Source organism: Hyla sarda, chromosome 7, assembly GCF_029499605.1.
Source record: "Hyla sarda isolate aHylSar1 chromosome 7, aHylSar1.hap1, whole genome shotgun sequence".
NCBI lineage: Eukaryota > Metazoa > Chordata > Amphibia > Anura > Hylidae > Hyla > Hyla sarda.
Genome location: NC_079195.1, coordinates 29,320,483 through 29,346,522, shown reverse-complemented (window position 1 = coordinate 29,346,522; position 26,040 = coordinate 29,320,483). Strand labels below are relative to the sequence as shown.

At 44.9% G+C, this 26,040-nt stretch overlaps 1 protein-coding gene, 1 long non-coding RNA gene and 3 pseudogenes across 6 annotated transcripts in view; 4 read left to right on the top strand and 1 right to left on the bottom strand.

Moving 5' to 3' along the window:
* Positions 1 to 8,428, top strand: part of ATN1 (atrophin 1) — a 55,064-nt gene extending 46,636 nt beyond the window's left edge. For 4 of the 5 annotated variants that reach the window (XM_056528905.1, XM_056528901.1, XM_056528902.1 and 1 more), the window contains exons 9-10: positions 4,040 to 4,220; positions 5,261 to 8,428. In XM_056528905.1, coding sequence (XP_056384880.1) covers positions 4,040 to 4,220; positions 5,261 to 5,294 — 215 coding nt within the window. In that variant the 3' untranslated portion in view covers positions 5,295 to 8,428. Of the gene's footprint in view, positions 1 to 4,039; positions 4,221 to 5,190 lie in introns of all 5 variants that reach the window. The other variant, XM_056528906.1, reaches the window with a different exon arrangement.
* LOC130281562 (uncharacterized) lies at positions 5,819 to 25,654 on the bottom strand. Its single transcript, XR_008846037.1, has 3 exons — positions 25,595 to 25,654; positions 11,200 to 11,257; positions 5,819 to 5,947 (listed from the first exon to the last, which is right to left on the bottom strand). It is a non-coding gene; the product is annotated as an uncharacterized LOC130281562 (long non-coding RNA).
* Positions 16,047 to 16,150, top strand: LOC130283588 (U2 spliceosomal RNA; annotated as a pseudogene).
* Positions 19,875 to 19,930, top strand: LOC130283665 (U7 small nuclear RNA; annotated as a pseudogene).
* Positions 25,655 to 25,946: 292 nt separating the features above from the next.
* On the top strand, positions 25,947 to 26,002 carry LOC130283664 (U7 small nuclear RNA; annotated as a pseudogene).
* The last annotated feature ends 38 nt before the right edge of the window (positions 26,003 to 26,040 follow it).

Here is a 26,040-nt window from a genome sequence, read left to right as displayed (position 1 = left end):
ACCTGTGTACAGCAAGCGGTGATTGTGAGCGCAGGGAGCCGCAGACTAAACAGGAGCAGTGATGCAGCGTGTTGTAGGAGCGCTTGCCGCTCTGAGGCCAAGGGGGGTGACAGCGGTGCCCGGCTAGACAGGTTTCCGCCGAGCTGGAGGAGAAATGGCCCTGAACCAGGGAGTCAGTGGAAGGAGACAGCCTCTGACATCCCTGGTAGCGTGAACAACTACTGCAGCGCCCTAAACCTGGAGGGCTCCCTGCGGGAGGAGGGGCGGAGCTAAGCTCCGTTCAAGAGAGGCGCAGAAAGGCTGGGCTTTTCCTGTCCGGCACTCCCAAGAGAGCTCCAACAGAGGGGGGAGAGATTCCTCCCTCAGTTAGTCTCCAGATTCCCGCGTCAAGCATGGGAAGAACGGGTGCGGAGCTACCTGCCGCCATCATGGGTCCCACTGGCCAGGAAGTGCCGGAGGAGATCTGACCAGCTGAAGTTAAGAAAATCAGTGGCCACAGAAAGTACAGGGAGACACTGCAAAAGCCTGCGGATGCCCTGAGACAGAAACGGCTGCCATAACTGTGAGTCCACTGGCGGGCGGGCAGAGGTACCACACCCGCGGTCTTTATATACTCACCCAGATGGCTTCAACCAGCTTATGGCCACACTGCATCATACCAAGCTAAGATAGCGGGCAAGCAGGAGCAGTGGGGGACCCGGACCCAGGGTACAACCTCCAGGCGCTGGCCATTGGCGAGAAGGGGTTAACAGTACATACTCTATATCTGTGCCCCTTTGTCGCATATAGGGGAACAGGTAGTGACATGCTCCTGAACCCCCACCTGAAAATGAGAAACAAAAGGGAAGAAAAAAGCTAACTAAACAGCCCTTACTATAAAATTATAAAAAAAAAGACCAGGTCTGGGGAGCTTCCAGACATGTGTCTTGCCTCCTACTGACACTAGCTAAAACTGATTACCTCACTTCCAGTGGGCGGGTATATCCTGCCAGGTAGGAGTCGACTTTTTTTTCCTAGTGTCAGCGCCTCCTAGTGGCAAGAGCATATACCCATGGTCTCTGTGTCCCCCAAAGAAGAGCGACCGAGAATTGGATCAATTTATGTGCTTGATGGACCAAGCAGAATACTAGTAGTTTGGTGAATAGTAGACCTCACTCTATTCAACTATGTTATGTATAAAGGAAGAAGCTCTTAGCCCATGAATGATAACTAAGCTAATGTACAGGCTTCATGGTAAAAATAATGAGGGAGATTTATCAAAACCTGTCAAGAGGAAAAGTTGCTGAGTTGCCCATAGCAACTAATCAGATCACTTCTTTCATTTTTCAGAGGCCTTTTCAAAAATTAAAGAAAGGATCTGATTGGTTGCTATGGGCAACTTAGAAACATTTCCTCTGGACAGGTTTTGATAAATCTCCCTCAATATAGTTACAGACAATCAAGAGCATAGCAATGTACTCTTGTAGACTAACCATTCGTTGTAGGTTAGCCATTTGGTGTGTTTTTATTCACGGCTGCGTTTTTTCATTTGTTTGAGTCTACGTGCCCTTTCTTCTTTAGGTTCTTCAGCTCTTTTTGCCTCACATTTTTTTAAACTATTTGTTCATGAGGTTGCTTTTTTTCTCGAGGCATAGTTGGATGTTCACACTTCAAGAGATGGAGTAACAATGTCCATTTTACAATATGTCAGTATTTGAAGAGAGATGTCATGCGCATGCGTACAAATGTGGTGCGCAAACGCTGCCTGTTTTACAATACACCGATTCTTAAACAGAAATCATGCTCACTCCTGCTTGACCGATTTTAGCCAAATTGAATATGTTATTATGTTTAATTTGAGACAAATATAAGGCGTTTTCAAGTTATCACAAAACATACACACCGACAAAATCTACTTTGTTTGGTCAATTATTACTGCCCTAGAACAACCGAAAAGGGAATGTCCATTCTTATACAGGGGGGCAAAAAAGTATTTAGTCAGCCACCAATAGTGCAAGTTCTCCCACTTAAAAAGATGAGAGAGGCCTGTAATTTTCATCATAGGTATACCTCCACTATGAGAGACATAATGAGAAAAAAAAATCCATAAAATCACATTGTCTGATTTTTAAATAATTTATTTGCAAATTATGGTGGAAAATAAGTATTTGGTCACCTACAAACAAACAAGATTTCTGGCTCTCACAGACATCTAACTTCTTTAAGAATCTCCTCTGTTCTCCACTTGTTACCTGTATTAATGGCACCTGTTTGAACTTGTTATCAGTATAAAAGACACCAGTCCACAATCTCAAAGAGCTGTCAAAGGACACCAGAAACAAAATTGTAGACCTGCACCAGGCTGAGAAGAATGAATCTGCAATAGGCAAGCAGCTTGGTGGAAAGAAATCAACTGTGGGAGCAATTATTAGAAAATGGAAGACATACAAGACCACTGATAATCTCCCTCGATCTGGGGCTACACGTAAGATCTCACCCCGTGGTGTCAAAATGATCACAAAAGCGGTGAGCAAAAATCCCAGAACCACACGGTAGTGAATGACCTGCAGAGAGCTGGGACCAAAGTAACAAATGAATATGAAAAATATAATTCTCTCAGCTCACCTCCTCCACGGTCTGCAAGGACTCGAACCCGGCCCGGCTTGGTACTTGTAAGTAAATGAAGAAAGGGTAGTCCAGCAATACCTTTAAAATGTAGATCCTTTATTGAGCTTTTTGTTAAAATGCAGAGCACACACCATCCACCTTCACCTAGTCAGCAAACCTCTCCTATGGACGCGTTTAGAACGCATGCGCGTTCTTGATCACCACACGGTGATCAAGAACGCGCATGCGTTCGAAACGCGTCCATAGGAGAGGTTTGCTGACTAGGTGAAGGTGTATGGTGTGTGCTCTGCATTTTAACAAAAAGCTCAATAAAGGATCTACATTTTAAAGGTATTGCTGGACTACCCTTTCTTCATTTACTACCAAAGTAACAAAGGCTACCATCGGTAACACACTACGCCGCCAGGGACTTAAATCATTCAGTGCCAGACGTTTCCCCCTGCTTAAGCCAGTACATGTTCGGGCCCATCTGAAGTTTGCTAGGGAGCATTTGGATGATCCAGAAGAGTATTGGAAGAATGTCATATGGTCAGATGAAACCAAAGTAGAACTTTTTGGTAAAAACTCAACTCGTGTTTGGAGGAGAAAGAACGCAGCGTTGCATCCAAAGAACACCATACCCACTGTGAAGCACGGGGGTGGAAACATCATGCTTTGGGGCTGTTTTTCTGCTAAGGGACCAGGACGACTGATTCGTGTAAAGGAAAGACTGAATGGTGCCATGTATCGTGAGATTTTGAGTGAAACCCTCCTTCTATCAGCAAGGGCATTGAAGATGAAACGTGGCTGGGTCTTTCAGCATGACAATGATACCAAACACACCGCCAAGACAACAAAGGAGTGGCTTTGTAAGAAGCATTTCAAGGTCCTGGAGTGACCTAGTCTCCAGATCTTAACCCTATAGAAAACCTTTGGAGTGAGTTGAAAGTCCGAGTTGCCAAGCGACAGCCCCAAAACATCACTGCTCTAGAGGAGATCTGCATGGAGGAATGGGCCAAAATACCAGCAACAGTGTGTGAAAACCTTGTGAAGACTTACAGAAAATGTTTGACCTCTGCCATTGCCAACAAAGGGTACAAAACAAAGTATTGAGATGAACTTTTGTTATTGACCAAATACTTATTTTCCACCAAAATTTGCAAATAAATTCTTTAAAAATCAGACAATGTGATTTTATGGATTTTTTTTGTCTCTCATAGTTGAGGTATACCTATCATGAAAATTACAGGCCTCTCATCTTTTTAAGTGGGAGAACTTGCACAATTGGTGGCTGACTAAATACTTTTTTGCCCCATGGTATATAATTTAATTTTTTAATGGAAGTGAGTGGACCAGGAGGTTATTATCCCCTTTATACGCTTAGTTATGTGACAATATATCTGAGGAGATATATCTTTCTATTGACTCTTTCATTATCTTTCCCCCCCAACAGCCTCTCCTTACAGGGACCTCCCTTCCTCTCTCTCCGCCCCTCTTTCGGCTGCTCACCAGTTACAGGCCATGCATGCCCAGTCTGCAGAATTGCAGCGCCTGGCCCTGGAACAGCAGCATTGGCTGCAGACCCATCACCCTCTGCAGGGAGTTCCTCTTCCTGGACAAGAAGACTATTACAGGTGAGGAGATTTGATCAACAAGGCTAAATACCACATTGCCATATTGTCACATTGAGGTGGGCTTGAAAAGGGCATATTGGGAATTATCAGGGTACTACTTAAAGGGATAATTCTGGCTCTATATATATTATCCCCTACCCAAAGGATAGGGGATAAGTTGTATAATCGCAGGGGTCCCGCCGCTGCCTCCGAGACGGGGATGTGACATCACAGCCACGCACCCTAGTAACGTCATGCCACAACCCCTCCATTCATGTCTATGGGAGGGGGCTTTATGGCCGTTACGGCCCCTCCTATAGACAAGAATGTAGGGGGCATGGCGTGATGACACTAGGGGGTGTGGCTGTGACGTCACATCGCTGTCTCGGAGGCAGCACCCGGCACAGAATGCTGGGGGATGCACAGAGATTGCAGGGGTCCCCAGCGGCAGGACCCCTGCGATCATACAATTAATCCCCTATCCTTTGGATTGGGGATAACACGTATAAAGCTGGAAAACCCCTTTAATAAATAAATATGCCGGAAAAAGTTTTGAATGCGTTACTAGAAAAGTTGACTTTTAAGGAATTTATTTATACTTACATTCTGTGCGTAGATTCAGTTTTTCAAAAATCTGATTAATACGGCATTAGGAAGAACAGAAAAGGGTGGCCCAGATGTATATGGACCCTAAGGGGTAGAGTTGCACTGGGGTCCCCTGCCTATGCCAGAATTGTCTTGAGAAGTTGGAGAATATTTATCTCGATCACCATGGGCCTGCCCAGGTTTCCTCGTGGTAACGCCAACTCTTCTGTTAAGCTTGTCCTTTCTTTTTTGTGCCTGGTGTTAATAAAGACCTGAGTAGGCAGATGAGTTGCTAGGGAAATGCTGTCTTGACAATGCCAAACTGTCGCTATGTATCCTTGGCAATTTGTTTATCTATCTCCCCCATCCCAGCCTACTTTATTAATCAGATTTTTCTAAAATTTAGGTGGAGAAAAAAATAGAACGAGATGACAATAGAAAGATCTGTTCTTAAGATATGTGCAATCCTTTTACAGTCACTTGAAGAAAGAAACTGATAAAACCCTCTAATGAAGTCATGAGGTCGGAGGTCATCTCACTAAATGAAAGCATCGGATTGGATAAGACAGGATGACAGCACAGCTCCAGACATGTAACTCTGCTGCCTGAGGAGGGAGGAATATTTATCGAGACCAAAAAAAATAAATATACAAAAAAAACAAGAAAAACTCCCAAAGGATGGACTTTGGTAGCGAGAGCGATGTGCCATGATGGAGCATTGGAGACTGTTTGAAAGATGCTTCTGGATACACATCCTGACACAATCCATATCTGTGACTGTGATACATCTGAGTGAGACACTACGTGGATTAAAAAGCCCCAAAAATTTACCTAAGAGACTGATTCTCCGGACTATATAGACACCCTACTACAGTGAGACAGCCCTTCAGTGACACACTGCACCTTGAAACCCAGAACGTACTGAGATCTCTAAATAGATGCCATGAGACATCCTGTGACACTCCATGACCATCACTCGGGAAGTACACTGTGAGAACTTCTATAGTGACAGCCCCACAACTGATGGAAGCACTTGTGAATGAGGCAAAAGCCTTCTGCAAAAGAGACACTTCCTATGGGAAAGAGACATCATTGGACGGTATCAGTGAGACTCCTTATGTGACACACAGAGATTCTCCCATCCTTCTCAGCAAAGAGACATCCTGCAATAGAAAGGCCACACGGTTATAGAAAAAGACAGCTTGCTCCATTAACCTGACATCTAATGGACATTTTTTTTTTGTATGTAACGTGTCACTAATAGTCCGTCTGGGTGTGACTGAGCTTGGCTCTCCCCGTATGTGTCCGTCTGTATGTATGTTATTATAAGTGGACGTTCGCAGTGAGGCACGGGTACATGGATGGTGGGTAAGGTCATCTGAGTGTAGAAAAATCTGGTATAACACAATGTGGGTATCGAAAATGGACTCCTTGTTGGGGAAGTCATGATGTTATCAAAAGCGCGGCCATTTTATGGGGACTTGTGACATCTCAGATGCCTCATTGCACGTCTTATGTTATTGGTATATGGCTTCCGTAGCATTCTGTGGGAAGCCATTTCAGTGAATCTAGTGGACCTACCTATCAAAACCCCAAAATATTGTGGCCTGTGAAATACTTCTACCTAAAATGGCTGACTTTCTTAAATCAACACAAAGGGTGACAAAATGGCCGCCTTGAAGAAGACAGCTTACAAAATGGGTAACCATTGTTTCCTTACGGTCGAGACATTTAAGAGATGATGACGCCATCACTCCATCGAAAATATCAAATAGATATATGCACACGTGTAACAATTCTGCGATACGTCAGATGAACGGAAAACGCCATCTATGTACTTCTGTGCCACACCGTTTGTATATATCAGTGTATGGCTGTACATATATATAGGTGCGTGTGTGGCTCTCGTTTACCTTGTATATACCTGTAAGTGAGTGAGGATGCATGTTCTTGTCACTTTGTATATATGTGAGTGTATGTACACAAGTGAGTATTGTAAACCTGTATATAGCAGCGAGCGGGTTGTTTAGAATGTTTGAGCGTGTAAGTATACATCTTTATGTATATACTAGCGATGACTGAGTTTTTTTCATATTTGTATATACCTATATTTGAACCCTGAGTATAGAGTATATCTGTGCATATCCATTTCACAGTATATGCCAGAAAAAAAGAAAAAAGCAGCGTATGGGTGAGTATGTGTGTATGTGCGGAGGTGTGCGTGTGCCGTATATTTATCGTCTCATCTGTCTGTAGGTTCTATGGACCGAAATATTATATTTTTCTGAGACAGACTGGTTGCTAAGGCCCATAGTAGCTGTTACAGTGTATCCATAACAACAAGTCTGTCTCATATTTGTGTTATTAATCAGATTATTATTTACCAAACTCTGATTTAGGCTGGGTTCACACCACGTTTTTAGCAATACAGGACCGTATATGGCTGGGGGGAGCGAAAACCGGGGGCCCCTGTATAGCAGCTGTATCTGGCCCATATGTAATGCATTTCAATGAGCCGACCGGAGTCAAACACTGACTCCGGGAGGCTCATTTTTGCCCCTAAAGGAGTAGTGCAGGGAAATATAACTTTTCCCCTATCCAAAGGATAGTGTATAAGTTATACATCACGGCCGTTCCGACCCCCGCAGGAAGCTGCGGCCGACACGCCCCCTCCATGTATCTCTAATGCATGCTCATTCTTTCGGCAGGTCCTGAGTCCGAAATTTCTGTCTTGAGAATTTTCCATCTCAGAAATTCCGCAGCGTGAATGGGGCATTGTATCCATAGCAACCAGTGTGTCTCAGATCCCCGTCTCTCTCCTTTTGTGTTATTAATCAGATTATTTCTAACACATTGGGAAAGATCATCAAAACGCTCTAAAAGGAAAACGCACAGCAACCAATCTGAGCTCACATTTCCTTTCATTTCTTTTAGACCGTTTTGTTTATCCCTCTTTGTGCCAATGACAAGGCTAAGAGCATTAAGAATTGTCACAAGGACACTAAAGCATAGAAGGGATTGGGCCTATGACTTTAAGCACTACCAAATTAAAGGGGTACTCCGCTGCTCAACGTTTGGAACAAACTGTTCCGAACGCTGGAGCCGGCGCCGGGATCTCGTGATGTCATAGCCCCGCCCCCTCATGAAGTCACGCCCAGCCCCCTCAATGCAAGTCTATGGGAGGGGGCATAGACTTGCATTGAGGGGGCGGGGTGTGACATCATGAGGGGGCAATGACATCACAAGCTCCCGATGCCATCTCCAGCGTTCAGAACAGCACACAGAAATTCCACAGAAATTTTGCTCAAATATGCAAAACTGCAAGTCTACAGTTGCAAAGCCTAAAAGAGTTATATTGGACACCACAAGTATCTGGAATTAATCCCAGTGTGAGGCACAATTTACTTTGCATAGAGGCAAATTGCCTCTGAACTTGTTTCTAGTAGTTTTTAGTTTCTGGCAGTATATCTGTGTCGAATAGTAGATGGCGCAATAACCTGCTACAGTATATTTATTTTTTTATGTATTTATTTAATCTTTTTTTATTTTACTTCGTAGAAAAAGAAAGGGTTTGGTCCATAGTTTTCGTTTAGGGTACGTTCCCACCTGGCGTATATGCAGCGTACTTGACGCTGCGCAAAATTTGCAGCAGCAGCGGGAAATACGCTGCGTATTCCTCGCTCACTATACACACACAGGGCTTTCCGGCGGCAGACATATGTGTGCAGTGAGTTTTGGAGGCAGAGCCTCCAAAACTCACTGCACACATAGGGCTGCCGCTGGAAATCCCTGTGTGTATAGTGAGCAAGGAATACGCAGCGTATTTCTCGCTGTTGCCGCAAATTTTGAGCAGTGTGAAATACGCTGCGTATACGCCAGGCAGGAACGCACCCTTAAAGTGCAATTTCACTCAACTTCACTGTCCCCTCTTGCGTTATCGGTGTTTTAGGCTTATAGGTCTGACAACCGTTTTGCATTATAGTTACATAGTATGGTCGAAAAAAGACATGCGTCCATCAAGTTCAATCAAGGAATTCAAGGGAAGGGGTGTGGTTGGATGAAGGGGAAGGGATTGTGCAAGAAGAGTCCCACCTATATTGTTTTCATATGAATACATATTATGGAAGAGGTTGGACCCCCCCCCCCCCCTCCCTCAAATAGAGGTTGCAGCAAAAAAGACGTATAACGTGCCATATGGTACCCTATGTATGATGGATGCCACTAAGTGGCATTAGTCATAAGCATACGTTGGACATACATCTCTCGATGGGTAGGTCTATGGACACTGCCTAATGCAGTATGAAAGGAATGTTCACAATTGTAGTTGTTGGCTTCTGTAGCCTGTGCCACACTGTTGACTTTGACCCTATAAAATTCTCCATTGGGTGGATCCAGCAAGTGATCTCATTTTGTATAGTGCAATGTTTCGGGAGTAATAGTCCCTATGTTGTCTGTATCTTAGGCCCTAGCACTTTTTAACATTTTTTTGTTGTGTGCCTTCAATCATCATTGGGATATCTCCATGAATAGTAGTAGTATAACTATAAATAAAGGATACGTTGTTGGGTTATTTCTATCATCCTCCGAGGTTGGATTCACTGACTGATCGTCTACTTTTCGGATACTCTTTGATGATCTCATGATGTCATTTAGTTGGGTCATTTACAATTTTGCCATCTTTAACTAAGAGTTCCAGTAACCTGGGAGGGACTTGTCGAACCGAGGATCCTCCTGTAGGCCCAGGTAATAGCATAAGTATGGGTTGTATCCACCACAGGGTCAACAAGGTCCAACCGAGGATAGAAATCTGGAGTTGACAACGGACTAGAACACTTATTGTTCAGGTTTTTACAATTTGTCATAAGTATGGTGGGCCTAAGGTACCTTAGTGTAAAGCTGGTCATGCACATTAGATAAGCGTCAGCCAAACCCAACAATATTGGTGGGACCAACCAACACTATCCCAACTGCAGATGTTGGGATTGAGAAGGATTGGGTATGTTAGATATCTCAGGAAGATTAGATGTCGCCAGAGGTGTCTTGCAGCAGTTTACCCCTCCTTTCTTAATTCAGAATACATGTACAGTATACAGGTGAGATATCAGAGAGACAGCTGTTTTGACGCATGTTAGACCAACAGCTATCTTATGTGTATAGCTTGCTTAAAGGGTTATTCCCATGTAGAGAAGTAAACCCATCTTCAAGAAAGGGGACAGAATGAAAAGAGAGCACCGTGCATGCATTGCTAGCACTCTATTCATTCTCTCTCTCCGGACATTGTCGAGCACTGATCTAACCTGGGCTGTGTGCTACATACATTCCTGGAACAATTTTGTTCCCAGGATCAGAATGTTATTCTCTATGCTGTGGATAGCGGAGGACTTCTTCACATGGGAATACCTCCATAAAGGGGTACTCCACCCCTACACATCTTATCCCCTATCCAAATCATAGGGGATAAGATGTCTGATCGCGGGGGTACCAATGCTGGGGTCTCGATCTCCATGCTGCACCCGGCATGACTTCATGGACACGCCCCGTTCATGACGTCGCGGTCATGCCCCCTCAATGCAAGTCTATGGGAGGGGTGTGATGAACATCATGCCCCCTCCCACAGACTTGCATTGAGGGGGCGTGGGCGTGACATCATAAGCGGGCCGTGTCTGTGACTTCAGGAGAATCCGCATTGCCAGTCACCTGGCACAGAGCAAAGTTCGCTCCGTGCACCGGATGTCTGGGCTGCTGCAGCCGAGATCGCGGGGGTCACCAGCGGCGGGACCCCTGCGATCAGACATCTAATCTAGGTGTCTAGGGGCGGAGCACCCCTTTAACTCTGCTAGGGACAACTTCACACCTCAGGACAAATAACCCCTAAAAAGTCCAGAGAAGTAGTCTATGGTTTGGTTCCAAAATGTCTTGCCTGTATATTAGATTTTTTCCACTCCAGTATATATGCACACATATGAAAAATGATCCTGAGAACTTGGGCATCTATATGTATGTATATATGTATGTACGCATTGTTTGTCATCCATCTGTGGGTGTCAGTCTTTCATATATTCAGCTATTACGTAAAACATATTGACCTCCTCTACTCATCATTTTATAAATGACGTGTGTAGGAAGAGAGTGACTGTAAACCTGTATTTATATATGAGAACCCTGTGTGTATTTGTACATATATGTGGGGCCTTGTATATGTACATACGTATGTGAGAGAGAGAGAGATGGGGGAGAGTGAGAGCCTATGAAAATATAACTGTATAAATATATATGGATATTACACTTCTTCATCCACCCAAGCCCCACCCCTTTTGTACTCTCCGCCTCCTCTTGCGCCCTTGCACGATGACTTTGCACGGCCACCTGTGTAACGCGTAGAGGGGGGGTTGGAATAAAGTGAAAAGGCACTTACACTATATGCGTGGAGATTTATTTTTGTGGCTTTGTGACTGTTATTCTGAATATTGTATCTGAAAAGCAAAGGAAGAATGATGCATCAGCTTCTATACTTTCTGATCACATAAGAAGATCCATTGGCAAATAATACAAAAAGTAATAACTAATGAGATCCATATTCCAGAGCTCGGTCCCAGCTGCCATCTTTATCTCCTTGGGAGGGAAAGGTGGAGAATCCCTCCAGCTCCCCACCCTTGGTGTAGAGACATACATAGAGGATACATGCAGTAGTGTATTACTGAATATATTTTGCATTACCATACTTACTTTTGCAAGGGAGGTACAACGACCCCCCCCCCCCAAAACAATCTGTCTTCTAAAGATTCCCCCTTAACAGTGTGTCATCTACAGATCCCCTATAACAGTGTGTCATCTACAAATCCCCCATAACAATGTGTCATCTACATTTCCCCCATAACAGTGTATCATCTACAGATCCCCCATAACAGTGTGTCATCTACAGATCCCCCATAACAGTGTGTCATCTACAGATCCCCCATACCAGTGTGTCATCCACAGGTCCACCCATACCAGTGTGTCACCCACAGGTACCCCCATAACAGTGTGTCATCTACAGATCCCCCATAACAGTGTCATCTACAGATCCCCCATAACAGTGTCATCTACAGATCCCCCCATAACAGTGTGTCATCTACTGATACCCCATAACAGTGTGTCATCTACTGATACCCCATAACAGTGTGTCATCTACTGATACCCCATACCAGTGTGTCATCTACAGATCCCCCATAACAGTGTGTCATCCACAGGTCCACCCATACCAGTGTGTCACCCACAGGTACCCCATAACAGTGTGTCATCTAAAGATACCCCATAACAGTGTGTCATCTACATATCCCCATAACAGTGTAATCTACAGATCCCCAATAACAGTGTGTCACCTACAGATCCCCCATAACAATGTGTCATCTACAGATCCCCCCATAACAATGTGTCATCTACAGATCCCCCATAACAGTGTGTCATCTACAGATCCCCCATAACAGTGTGTCATCTACAGATCCCCCATAACAGTGTGTCATCTACAAATCCCCCATAACAGTGTGTCATCTACAGATCCCCAATAACAGTGTGTCCTCTACAGATCCCCCGTAACAGTGTGTCATCCACAGGTCCCCCCATACCAGTGTGTCACCCACAGGTACCCCCATAACAGTGTATCATCTACAGATACCCCATAACAGTGTGTCATCTACAGATTCCCCATAACAGTGTCACCTACAGATCCCCCATAACAGTGTGTCATCTACAGATCCCCCATAACAGTGTGTCATCTACAGATCCCCCATAACAGTGTGTTATCTACAGATCCCCCATAACAGTGTGTCATCTACATATCCCCATAACAGTGTGTCATCTACATATCCCCATAACAGTGTCCCCTACAGATCCTCCATAACAGTGTGTCATCTACAAATCCCCCATAACAATGTGTCATCTACAAATCCCCCATAACAATGTGTCATCTACAGATCCATCATAACAGTGTGTCATCTACAGATCAATCATAACAGTGTGTCATCTACAGATCCCCCATAACAGTGTGTCATCTACAGATCCCCCATAACAGTGTGTCATCTACAGATCCCCCATAACAGTGTGTCATCTACAGATCCCCCATAACAGTGTGTCATCTACAGATCCCCCATAACAGTGTGTCATCTACAGATCCCCCATAACAGTGTGTCATCTACAGATCCCCCACAACAGTGTGTCATCTACAGATCTCCCATAACAGTGTGTCATCTACAGATCCCCCATAACAGTGTGTCATCTACAGATCCCCAATAACAGTGTATCATCTGCAGATCCCCCATAACAGTGTGTCATCTACAGATCTCCCATAACAGTGTCATCTACAGATCCCCCATAACAGTGTGTCATCCATAGGTCCCCCCCATAACAGTGTGTCATCCACAGGTCCCCCGATACCAGTGTGTCACCCACAGGTACCCCCATAACAGTGTGTCATCTACAGATACCCCATAACAGTGTGTCATCTACAGATTCCTCATAACAGTGTGTCATCTACAAATCCCCCATAACAATGTGTCATCTACAGATCCCCATAACAGTGTGTCATCTACAGATCCCCCATAACAGTGTGTCATCTACAGATCCCTCATAACAGTGTGTCATCTACAGATCCCCCATAACAGTGTGTCATCCCTAGGTCCCCCCCCATAACAGTGTGTCATCCACAGGTCCCCCCATACCAGTGTGTCACCCACATGTACCCCCATAACAGTGTGTCATCTACAGATACCCCATAACAGTGTGTCATCTACATATCCCCATAACAGTATCACCTACAGATCCTCCATAACAGTGTGTCATCTACAAATCCCCCATAACAATGTGTCATCTACAGATCCTTCATAACAGTGTGTCGTCTACAGATCCCTCATAATAGTGTGTCATCTACAGATCCCTCATAACAGTGTGTCATCTACAGATCCCCCATAACAGTGTGTCATCTACAGATCCCCCATGACAGTGTGTCATCTACAGATCCCCCATAACAGTGTGTCATCTACAGATCCCCCACAACAGTGTGTCATCTACAGATCCCCCATAACAGTGTGTCATCTACAGATCCTCCATAACAGTGTGTCATCTACAGATCCCCAATAACAGTGTGTCATCTACAGATCCCTCATAACAGTGTGTCATCTACAGGTCCCCCCATACCAGTGTGTCCCCCACAGGTACCCCCATAACAGTGTGTCATCTACAGATACCCCATAACAGTGTGTCATCTACAGATTCCCCATAACCGTGTCACCTACAGATCCTCCATAACAGTGTGTCATCTACAAATCCCCCATAACAATGTGTCATCTACAGATCCCCCATAACAGTGTGTCATCTACAGATCCCCCATAACAGTGTGTCATCCATAGGTCCCCCCCATAACAGTGTGTCATCCACAGGTCCCCCCATACCAGTGTGTCACCCACATGTACCCCCATAAGTGTGTCATCTACAGATACCCCATAACAGTGTGTCATCTACATATCCCCATAACAGTGTCACCTACAGATCCTCCATAACAGTGTGTCATCTACAAATCCCCCATAACAATGTGTCATCTACAGATCCTCCATAACACTGTGTCGTCTACAGATCCCTCATAATAGTGTGTCATCTACAGATCCCCCATAACAGTGTGTCATCTACAGATCCCCCATAACAGTGTGTCATCTACAGATCCCCCACAACAGTGTGTCATCTACAGATCCCTCATAACAGTGTGTCATCTACAGATCCTCCATAACAGTGTGTCATCTACAGATCCCCCATAACAGTGTGACATCTACAGATCCCCCATAACAGTGTGTCCTCTACAGATCCCCAATAACAGTGTGTCATCTACAGATCCCTCATAACAGTGTCATCTACAGGTCCCACCATACCAGTGTGTCACCCACAGGTACCCCCATAACAGTGTGTCATCTACAGATACCCCATAACAGTGTGTCATCTACAGATTCCCCATAACCGTGTCACCTACAGATCCTCCATAACAGTGTGTCATCTACAAATCCCCCATAACAATGTGTCATCTACAGATCCCCCATAACAGTGTGTCATCTACAGATCCCCCATAACAGTGTGTCATCTACAGATCCCCCACAACAGTGTGTCATCTACAGATCTCCCCATAAAAGTGTGTCATCTACAAATCCCCCATAACAGTGTCACCTACAGATCCCTCATAACAGTGTGTCATCTACAGATTCCCCCATAACAGTGTGTCATCTACAGATCCCCCATAACAGTGTGTCATCTACAGATCCCCTATAACAGTGTGTCATCTACAGATCCCCCATAACAGTGTGTCATCTACAGATTCCCCCATAACAGTGTGTCATCTACAGATCCCCCCTCACTGCCATCTATTCCATTCCAGCACAGCTGCATCCATACATTTCATTATTGTAACTGGGTCATGTGACCACCAGTCTGACCCTCAGAAAATCACAGTGCTTAATGTGTCAGAGGAAATGGTCAGTCTTGGCTCAGTTGACTTCCTGCAAACTACAGGATGACATCATCATCTATAAGATCATTCCCCTCCCCATCCAGATCTGAATGCTGCTGCTATCATGCTGGATCTTTGCTGTAATCTTTTATTTTTTTTTGCACAATCATTTTTTACCGGTATTTTGGAAAATATGCGACAAAAAATGCGACATGTGAACATAGTCTGAAGACTTCAGATATGCATACATTATCACTATTGTGATTATTGATCAAATCACTTTCGCTTTAAGGTAACATTTCACACAAAAAAATGCACTTTAAATAAGAAAAAGCATCGAAACTGCACATGATGTAAACTGACCCCAAATTTTAGGCTGCCAGATGATTAGGTTGATCTCATTTGGGGAACTGTAGTGATGAGAATCCACCCCCTCTCTCCTTTTGGAGAAGAGCTTGCCATGGACCTCATCCTTGTGCACGGTTTTTGTGTGAACACATTTTGCACTGATTACTTGCACTTGGATGAGCACGTACATCGGCTATTAATTAAAACATTTTTTTTTTTTTAAGTTCCTGGTGACAGGAAAGTGCTATCTACCACCCAATTGCAAGAAAATGAGCAAGCGTGTCCATCGCAAGCCCTTATTCGAAAAGGAGAGAGGCCCCCCCAACAAACCTACCCTTTCCCTTTGGGCCAGAAGGCACCTGCAAGGGTCCAGGTTCGATGTCCCTTTTTGCTGAAGCTACTAGGAAACCACAAGTGCTCCTGTCATCAACCTAGGCATTAAAGGGTTAATCGCTTCTTGGCCTTTTGGCAAAGATCAAGTGTAGTATCTGTTCTTATCAGTGGTTTAGTCTTTGCCATTGATGTAGTATGGATACTGCAAGGAGGAGCTGGCGTACCGGGGCGTTCCGGGGCTGGTGCCACATAACCAGCTCAACGGCTGCCCCAATGTGACCTGTTTCCTCCGGGTTTCACCATTAGGTTGGGGCGTGTAGAGCCGAGGTACTTTTGTGCCTTGGGGGGGGGGGGGGTGACCCTGAGGTGCCGAAACTCACTGGGTGTTATAGCTCACGCACTACACCATATACTCTTCACCTTTGGCACTCACCCTTGGTATCCTGACCTTCTGGCTAGGATCAGGGACATTTTTATAGATCCGGCCGGATGATCGGGCAGTATATATCTGCACTCATCCACTTATTTATTATTTTTGTATGTCACTGTGCCCTGTTGTGTGTTTTTTTGTTTGTACACAGGACTGTTAGGATGCAGTAGCCCTTCTGGGTGTCCCTCCTGGCAGTCTAGGGGAGGTGTGGCCATTAGGTTCCTCACCTCCCTGCAACCCCCGGGCATCTTGGCTTTGGCCGAGATGCCATCAGTATATGACTCCTCGGCTGACACCTTGGTTAACGCCTAGGTTGAAGCCAGGAGCATTTGTGGCCCCTTAGTAGCTTCAGCGAAAAGGGGCATCGAACCTGGATCCTTGTAGGCGCCTTTTGGCCCGGAGGTGAAGGGTAGGTTTGTTGGGGGCTTCTCTCCTGTTGGAGAAGGGCTTAGCGATAGACCGCATCCTTTGTGAACGTTTTTTTAGTGTGACACGTTTGCACTTTTTCTTGCACTTTGGGTGATAGAGAGCAACTGCCTCGGCTCAACGTTTGGAACAAACTGTTCCAAACACTGGAGCCGCCGCCGGGAGCTTGTGACATCATAGCCCGCCCCCTCCTGATGTCACACCCCGCCCCCTCAATGCAAGTCTATGGGAGGGGGCATAGACTTGTATTGAGGGGGCGGGGTTATGACATCACGAGCTCCCGGCGCTGGCTCCAGCATTTCGAACAGTTTATTCCAAACGCTGGGCAGCGGAGTACCCCTTTAACCAAGGTGTCAGCCATTAAGCCGTATACTGATGGCATCTCAGCCGAAGCTAAGACACCCAGGGTTGCAGGGAGGTGTGGAACCTCATGGCCACACACACACCTCCCCTAGACCGCCAGGAGGGACACCCAGAAGGGCACCACACCCTGATGGCCCTAGTGAATATAGACACAACAAACGTGGCACAGTAAGAAAAAGGAGACATACAAATAAATAAATGGATGATGCAGTGAGTTAAAGGGGTACTTCGGTGGAAAACTTTTTATTTATTTTTTATTATTATTATAATTTTTTTTTTATGAACTGGTGTCAGAAAGTTAAACAGATTTGTAAATTACTTCTATTAAAAAAAACTTTACCCTTCCAGTACTTTTTAGCAGCTGTATGCAACAGAGGAAATTCTGTTCTTTTTGAATTTTTTTTTTTGTCTTGTCCACAGTGCTCTCTGCTGACACCTGATGTCCGTATCAGGAACTGTCCAGAGCAGGATAAAATCCCCATAGCAAACCTATGCTGCTCCGGACAGTTCCTGACATGGACAGATGTGTCAGCAGAGAGCACTGTGGACAAGACAAAAAAGAATTTCAGAAAGAACAAAATTTCCTCTGTAGCATACTGCTGCTAAAAAGTACAGGAAGGGTAAAGATTTTTTTAATAGAAGTAATTTACAAATCTGTTTAACTTTCTGGCACCAGTTGACTTATAAAGACCTAAAAAAAAAAAAAAATTCCACCGGAGTACCCCTTTAAGCCATTATTAACAGAACTTTATTGATATTGTGAAAAGTAGATATTTATGATAATATTGGTGGTATGTTGTGCTGTTTAACTGGTTATGCAGTGTCATACCCACCTCAGACCCATGAGTGTAGAAGTCAATGGGTAGCAAAATCAGTTGCTACCCATTGACTTCAATGGGTAGGAAAATACGCTGCAAAATACAGCACATGACCACATGTGAATTCTACTTGCCCTGTACCTATAACATCTAGCTTTGTGATCCGAGAAGGCAAGAAACTATAGGAATCATCAGGCATCTGTATAGTATCTTTAGCTACTAGAAATAATCCCCAAAATAAAAAATTCACATCACACAGGGCAGGCCCAAGGCACTGTTCTGCCTGGGAACAAGAATTAAATGCTTCTGCAGGAGAAACATGTAAGGCTCTGTCTGTAGGCAGGTAGCTAGGTTGCTATCTAAGTAGGTAGATAGGTAGTTAGTTAGATAGCCAAGTAAGTAGCTAGCTAGGTAGAAAGGTAAGTAGCTAGGTAGGTTGTTAGCTAGGTAAATAGCCAGATAGCTAGGTAGTTAGCTAGATAGGTTGTTAGCTAGCTAGGTAGATATCCAGGTAGGTAGCTTGATAGGTATGTTGTTAGCTAGGTAAATAGACAGGTTGATAGCCAAGTAGGTAGGCATCTAGCTAGATAGGTTGTTAGCCAGCTAGATAGATAGCCAGGTAAGTATCTAGCTAACTAGGTGGGTAGGTAGCCAGGCAGGTAGCAGGATGGAATCTCAAGGTGCCAATCTGTTGTCAGGGCAGACCAAGACTTGCACTAGGCCTCAGTGTCTGCAGTGACTGGGCATTCCATACGACCTACCAATAGAGCGCTGATCTAATACATGTAATGCAGGGGGGGGGGGGGGGTAAAAAAAAAAAGAAAAGAAAAGTTGCGAAAAAAATGAAGTTCCATTTTTTCTCTCCACCTAATTCCTGCAAATAAATGGACACCAGACAGAAACACAACAGACCCCCCATTCAAGGTCATTTGGACCTATTGGTGTTCTTTTTTCTTTTCTTTTTTTTTTTTTTTAAGAGCCGAGGCGCGTTCTCTCTATCACCCAAAGTGCAAGAAAAAGTGTAAACGTGTCACACTATAAAAAAAAAGAGAGGAGAGAGGCTCCCCAACAAACCTACCCTTCACCTCCGGGCCAGAAGGCGCCTACAAGGATCCAGGTTCGATGCCCCTTTTCGCTGAAGCTACTAAGGTGCCGAAAATGCTCCTGGCTTCAACCCAGGCGTTAACCAAGGTATCAGCCATGGATCCGTATACTGATGCCATCTTGACCGAAGCCAAGATGCCCAGGGGTTGCAGGGAGGTGAGGAACCTAATGGCCACACACACACCTACCCTAGACTGCCAGGAGGGACACCCAGAAGGGCTACCGCATCCTGACAAATCCTGTGTACAAACAAAAATACGAAACGTGGCACAGTGACATACAAAAATAATAAATAAATAAGTGAATGAAGTGCAGATATGCTGCCCGGTCATCCAGCTGGATCTATAAAAATGTCCCCAATCCTAGCCAGAAGGCCGGGATACCAAGGGTGAGAGCCAAAGGTGAAGAGTAATGGTGCAGTGCTTCTTTGTCACTGAAATGAAGTCTGCGGCAGAGCTCCTGAAGGAAAAGAAAAATATTTCCTGTAGCGCTTCTTTAAAAGACAGGAAACCGCGCCCGCATCCCTGGTCTGCAGAAGGTAACGCCCTTTAGTCTATTCAGCCAATCAGTGCACAGTAATCTGCATATGACATCGGGATATAGTTGCTAGAACATTATGCAAAAAGAAAGCTAATATTGCTTCATGGTGTTATCTTTCCAAACATGACTGCAAGTATATATATATATATATATATATGTTTTTTATATCTATTTTCCTGATATGTTATACTAGCATTGAGGTGTCACCATGACCTTTATAGTATGTGCCAACACTGGGCCCCTATTGCCTCTGTATGATACTTTGGTTTAATAACTCTTTTACTATTTGTCTAGAAGGTTCCTGGTGACAGGAGCCGCCTCTATATTGTGAAAAATAGATAATTCAGATCCAGGTGGTATTATGATCTATGGCAGGGGTCCTCAAACTTTTTAAACAGGGGCCAGTTCACTGTTCCTCAGCCTGTTGGAGGGCTGGACTATAGTAAAAAAAAAAAACTATGAACAAATTCCTATGCACACTTATTTATCTTATTAGTGGACTACCCCTTTAAGTACACAGCACAGTTCCCCCCACATTAGGTTGGCAGTATAGTTGCCCCAACAGTAGGTTGTAGTTCCCCACATTAGGTTGTAGTTCCCCCATATTAGGTTGCAGTTCCCCCACATTAGGTAGGCAGTATAGTCCCCCCACATTAGGTTGTAGTTCCCCACATTAAGTAGGCAGTATAGTCCCCCACATTAGGTTGTAGTTCCCCCACATTAGGTTGGCAGTATAGTTCCCCCACATTAGGCTGGCAGTATAGTTCCCCCACATTAGGCTGGCAGTATAGTTCCTCCACATTAGGCTGGCAGTATAGTTCCCCCATAAACATACAGCTTCCAGCGTACTGCCCCACTTCCGTGCTCCGACCACCGCTCCTCCGGTCCGGCCATAGCAGTAGGTCCCGGGACCGGAGGAGCGGTGGTTGGAGCACCGAAGCTGACGTGCCACTGGTAACACTTACCAAGCTGTCCAGCGCACGTCCTGCTCGCTGCTCCACTCCTCCGAGCTCCGTTGCTATGGGCGCACACACGGGTTGCTATGGGTGCACAAACGGGGCATGTGCTACCTCCCGGAGGTCCTTGCGTTTTTAAATTATGCACGGGGCCACAGAGAGTTAACAGGGGCATCCCTGTGTCCCGAAAACATCTTTCGGGACACAGGGATGTCCTTATGCAGCGGCGGAAAAAACACCCGCCGGGCTGGATAAATGTCCTCGGCGGGCCGCATGTGGCCCGCGGGCCGTAGTTTGAGGACCAATGATCTATGGGATATGTGCTTATATGTAAAGAGTCCTATAAGGCCGGGTTCACACCATGTTTTTGCAATACAGTTCCCGTAAACATTTTCAATTTGAAAACCACATGGAACCGTATGCCAAGAGATGCAGCAGGTTGTGTCCGTTTTGCATCCTGTAGGTTTTTTTTCCCCGTAGCCTACCGCGGTTTTATGGTCCCGGTGAAAAAACGTATTGAAACGTATACATTTTTTTTTTTACATAGGAACCGTACTGAACCGTATGGTTCCATCCGGTTTTCAACATATGGTTGTTCAATCAAACAAGTGAAACTTTATTTATAATGGAATGAAAAGTTAAAAACGTATACTTTTTTTTTCTATAAAAAAACTGATGCAACCGGACATCATTTTTCAAACCGTATACGGATTAAAATTTGTACACACATTTTGATACAGTTTAGTCAGGTTTTGAGGAATCAGTTTTTTTTTATCAAAAACCTGATACGGTTTTTGTTTTGTTCTGTTTTGTTTTCTGATTTTGCTTTGTTTTGTTTGCAGCTTTTAAAGCCCTCGGACCACCAAGATTTTTGAAAGTCGTAATAATTGTATATTTAAATACTCAAGGTCCTGTGCATGTTCAAAAGTATGGTATATATGCCTTTTGCTTTAATATTCTGTAAGGTTATACAATGATTAATAAAAGGAAAAAAAAAAAAAAACTGATACGGGAAACTGTATTGCAAAAACATGGTGTGAACCCAGCCTAAAAATAGTTTTTAAATGTCCCCACCTCCAATACAAATTAATTTATGTTATATTGTGTTATGCAAAAATGATCATATTATTAATACAGAACACTAAACGGCGTAGATGCAAAAAAATAAAAATAAATTCCAAGTACTGAAAGTGCCTATTTCTGGTCACATTACATCCCAGATCAAAATAGTACTGAAAGTGAGCTATACCAAAAACACTCTGTTATGAGATACCTCACCTCCTACCCCGAACGTACGTTTTCACCTGTTGCTTCGTCAGGGGGCGTGCCCTCTGACTATACAGTGACCCCCCCGACCTACAATGGCCCCGACATACGATCATTTCAACATATGATGCTTTTGTATGTCGGGGCCATCGCATAAACGGCTATCCGGCAGCGCAGACTGCTTCAGCTGCCACATAGCCATTTACGGTGCCCCGTGTGCTCCGGTGATGATCACTTACCTGTCCTCGGGGCTCCAGCGCGTCCTCTTCGGGATCCCCTGCATCGTCGTCGCTCTCCATCGTCGTCATCACGTCGCTGCGCACGCCGTCCCGTCATCCAATTGGAGCGGCGTGTGTAGTGACGTGATGGCGGCGACGGAGAGCGAGGATGCCGGGGAAGTAGAGACCTTGCCGGAGCGTCGGGGACACCACAGGGACGCGGCGACAGTGATGGACGGCGACATCCAGGGCAGCGGTGACGAGCGGTGACGGTCCGGAGCGGCGGGGACAGGTGAGTACAACTTCCTCTAACAGTGATCTACAACCTGCGGACCTCCAGATGTTGCAAAACTACAACACCCAGCATGCCCGGACAGCCAACGGCTGTCCGGGCATGCTGGGTGTTGTAGTTTTGCAACATCTGGAGGTCCGCAGGTTGTAGATAACTGTCCTATACTTTACATTGCACGGATCCCTCAACATACGATGGTTTCAACAAACGATGGTCCGTTTGGATCGGATTACCATGGTATGTTGAGGGACCACTGTATTGTGATTATCATTGTGAGTTTACCCCACCATTCATTTTCTGCTTGTACTTCTGCACCGCCATTTTCCTCCGCTATCCGAGTTTTAACATTGTATATTTTATATGTTTAATTAAGATTGTCATATATGCAGAATTCATGCGGAAATTACGCCTGAATTCTGCATACCGTATTTATCGGGGTATACCACGCACCGGCCTATAACACGCACCCTCATTTTTCCAAGGAAATTTGGGTAAAAAAGGTTTTTTAACCACATATCCTTGTTAAAGGGAAAAGTTTTTATTTTTATTTTTTTAAATCAACTGGTGCCAGAAAGTTAAACAGATCTGTAAATTACTTTTATTAAAAATTCTTAATCCTTCCACTACTTATTAGCGGCTGTATACTACAAAGGAAATTATTTTCTGTCACGGCCACAGTGCTCTCTGCTGACACCTCTGTCCATGTCAGGAACTGTCCAGAGCAGCATAGGTTTGCGATGGGGATTTTCTCCTGCTCTGGACAGTTCCTGACATGGACAGAGGTGTCAGCAGAGAGCACTGTGGTTGTGACAGAAAAGAAATCCCAAAAGAAAAGAATTTCCTCTGTAGTATACAGCCGCTAATAAGTACTGGAAGGAGTCATTTAGAAATCTGTTTAACTTTCTGGCATCAGTTGATCTAAAAAAAAAAGTTTTCCACCGGAGTACCCCTTTAAAATGAGGGTGCGTGTAGGTGAGTGTATACTCCGATAAACATGTGACGCTCAACATGTGACGTCTTGTTGAGCGCACAGCGACAGCGCAGGAGGCTGCAGGAGGGCATCCAGGACAGGTAAATATGAAAGCCGGGGATGGGGAGGGAATCGGGGGGCAGTGGCGGGACTCTGGTCCCACAGAAGCCGCTGCAGTTAGGCTGGGTTCACACCACGTGTTTCAAATACGGTTACCGTATACGGTTTTCCGCTAAAAAACGTACGGCAAAAACCGTATGCAACCGTATGACTCCAAATTAAAACGTATACGTTTTTTTCCCCGTACGGTTCTATCCGTTTGCATCCGTTTTTGCCGACGGTTTAGCTATTTTGTTGGAATTAGTTTTCAAGCAATTTAATAAAGTTACTATTGTTCTATTGAAATTCCAATCTGCGCATGTGTCAACTCCAAAAACGGATTAGAAAAACCGCGTGCAACCGTATTCTGAAATTCTGTGTATGGTTCTCATAGACAACAATGTTAAAAGAAGCGCATACGGTTTCACATACGGTTTTCCAACCGGAGGCAAAAACGTGGTCGACAGCGTTTTTTTGCCTACGGTTGAAAAATCGGCAAAACCGTCTCCGAGGCAAAACGGATGCAACCGTACACAACATTTGGAATACGGTTTACAATGCATTCTCTATGCATACGGTTTCGGATACGGTCGTATACGTTTTTTTTTTTACGGAAAACCGTATATGGTAACCGTATTTGAAAAACGTGGTGTGAACCCAGCCTTAGATGATTTAAAGCGGCCACTTTAAATCATTGAACCCCAGCGGCTTCTGCAGGGCCAGAAAGAGTTTTTCGGCATATAAGGCCCCTTTCACACTACAAAATGACTCCATTTTAAAGATCCGTACAAAGTTCCGTCTGAAAATCGGCTGTAAAACGGTTGTTACAAAATCCTATACGGCCGTTAGAAAATCCCATTATAGTCTATGGGATTTTTCTAATAGCCGTTTTAACCCGTTACAGCCCGTTGCATGCACTATTTCTCCCGTTACTATCTTCCGTCACAAAATTAATAACGGGCTATAACGGGTTAAAACGGCTATTAGAAAAATCCCATAGACTATACAGTGGTCCCTCAACATACGATGGTAATCCGTTCCAAATGGACCATCGTATGTTGAAACCATCGCATGTTGAGGGATCCGTGCAATGTAAAGTATAGGACAGTGGTCTATACAACCTGCGGACCTCCAGATGTTGCAAAACTACAACACCCAGCATGCCCGGACAGCCAACGGCTGTCCGGGCATGCTGGGTGTTGTAGTTTTGCAACATCTGGAGGTCCGCAGGTCGTAGACCACTGAACGGATTCTACAGTTTTCATAGGCCCTTAGGGCTATGAGTCTCTTTGTTGCCGATAGCAACCGATCAGAGCTCGGTTTTCATGAAAAAGGAAAGCTGAGCTGTGATTGGTTGCTAGGGGCAACAATAAAAAGCAATAAATGTGCAGATTTCCCACCATTGACTTCAATAGGTTCACGGTAAATCTGCCGCTATTGAGGATTTTACGTTAACTTGCTGAGAGTGCCCCCAGCTGTTGCTAAACTACATATGGGAGTTGTAGTTAGACAACAGCTGGGGAGCGAATGGCTGTCTGGGCATGCTGGGAGTTGTAGTTTGACAACAGCTGGAGGGCCAATGGCTGTCTGGGCATGCTGGGAGTTGTAGTTAGACAACAGCTGGGGAGCGAATGGCTGTCTGGGCATGCTGGGAGTTGTAGTTTCACAACAGCTGGGGAGCGAACGGCTGTCTGGGCATGCTGGGAGTTGTAGTTAGACAACAGCTGGGGAGCGGATGGCTGTCTGGGCATGCTGGGAGTTGTAGTTAGACAACAGCTGGGGAGCGAATGGCTGTCTGGGCATGCTGGGAGTTGTAGTTTCACAACAGCTGGCAAGCCAATGGCTGTCGGGGCATGCTGGGAGTTGTGGTTAGACAACAGCTGGAGGGCCAATGGCTGTCTGGGCATGTTGGGAGTTGTAGTTTCACAACAGCTGGGGAACCACAAGTGGAAGATGGGAAGTAGAACCTTATATAACGCAATGTTTTCCAACCAGGGTGGCTCCAGCTGTTGCAAAACTACAACTCCCAGCATGCCCGGACAGCGAGTTGTAGTTTTGAACCACCTGGTTAGGTAGGCCTATAAGTAACATCTTCATTGTCCTCCTCCCCCATTAGTATTCCGCGCACCCCCTGAGCCTCATCCGACACAAGTCACTCAAGGACATTCCCGCCTCGCCTCACCGAGAGCACACGAGTTCATCGCTCCAGTCTCCTAGCAACAGAGCAGGAAACCACGCCTACTACTTCCCCGGGCCCGCACAAAGTAACGCCCCTTTAGTCTGCTCAGCCAATCAGCGTACAGTAATCTGCATATGACGCCCGGATGTTAGTTGATGGAACGTTCTGAGTCAAATTAAATATTATTCCTTCCCTATATCTCCATAAACACGAATGCAGGCATATACAATTATTTTATTATTATAACTATTCTTCATATGTTATTGCTGAGGTTATATCGAACCGAGGTGGGTAGTCGCCATAACTGTAATAGGATGCGTCTAGCACTGGGTACTATGGCGTCACGTTTGATCTTCGGTTTAATAGCTCTTTTACTATTTGTCTAGAAGGTTCCTGGAAACAGGAGCCGCCTCTTGATTGGTTAAAAATAGATAATGTCATGTAAGTGC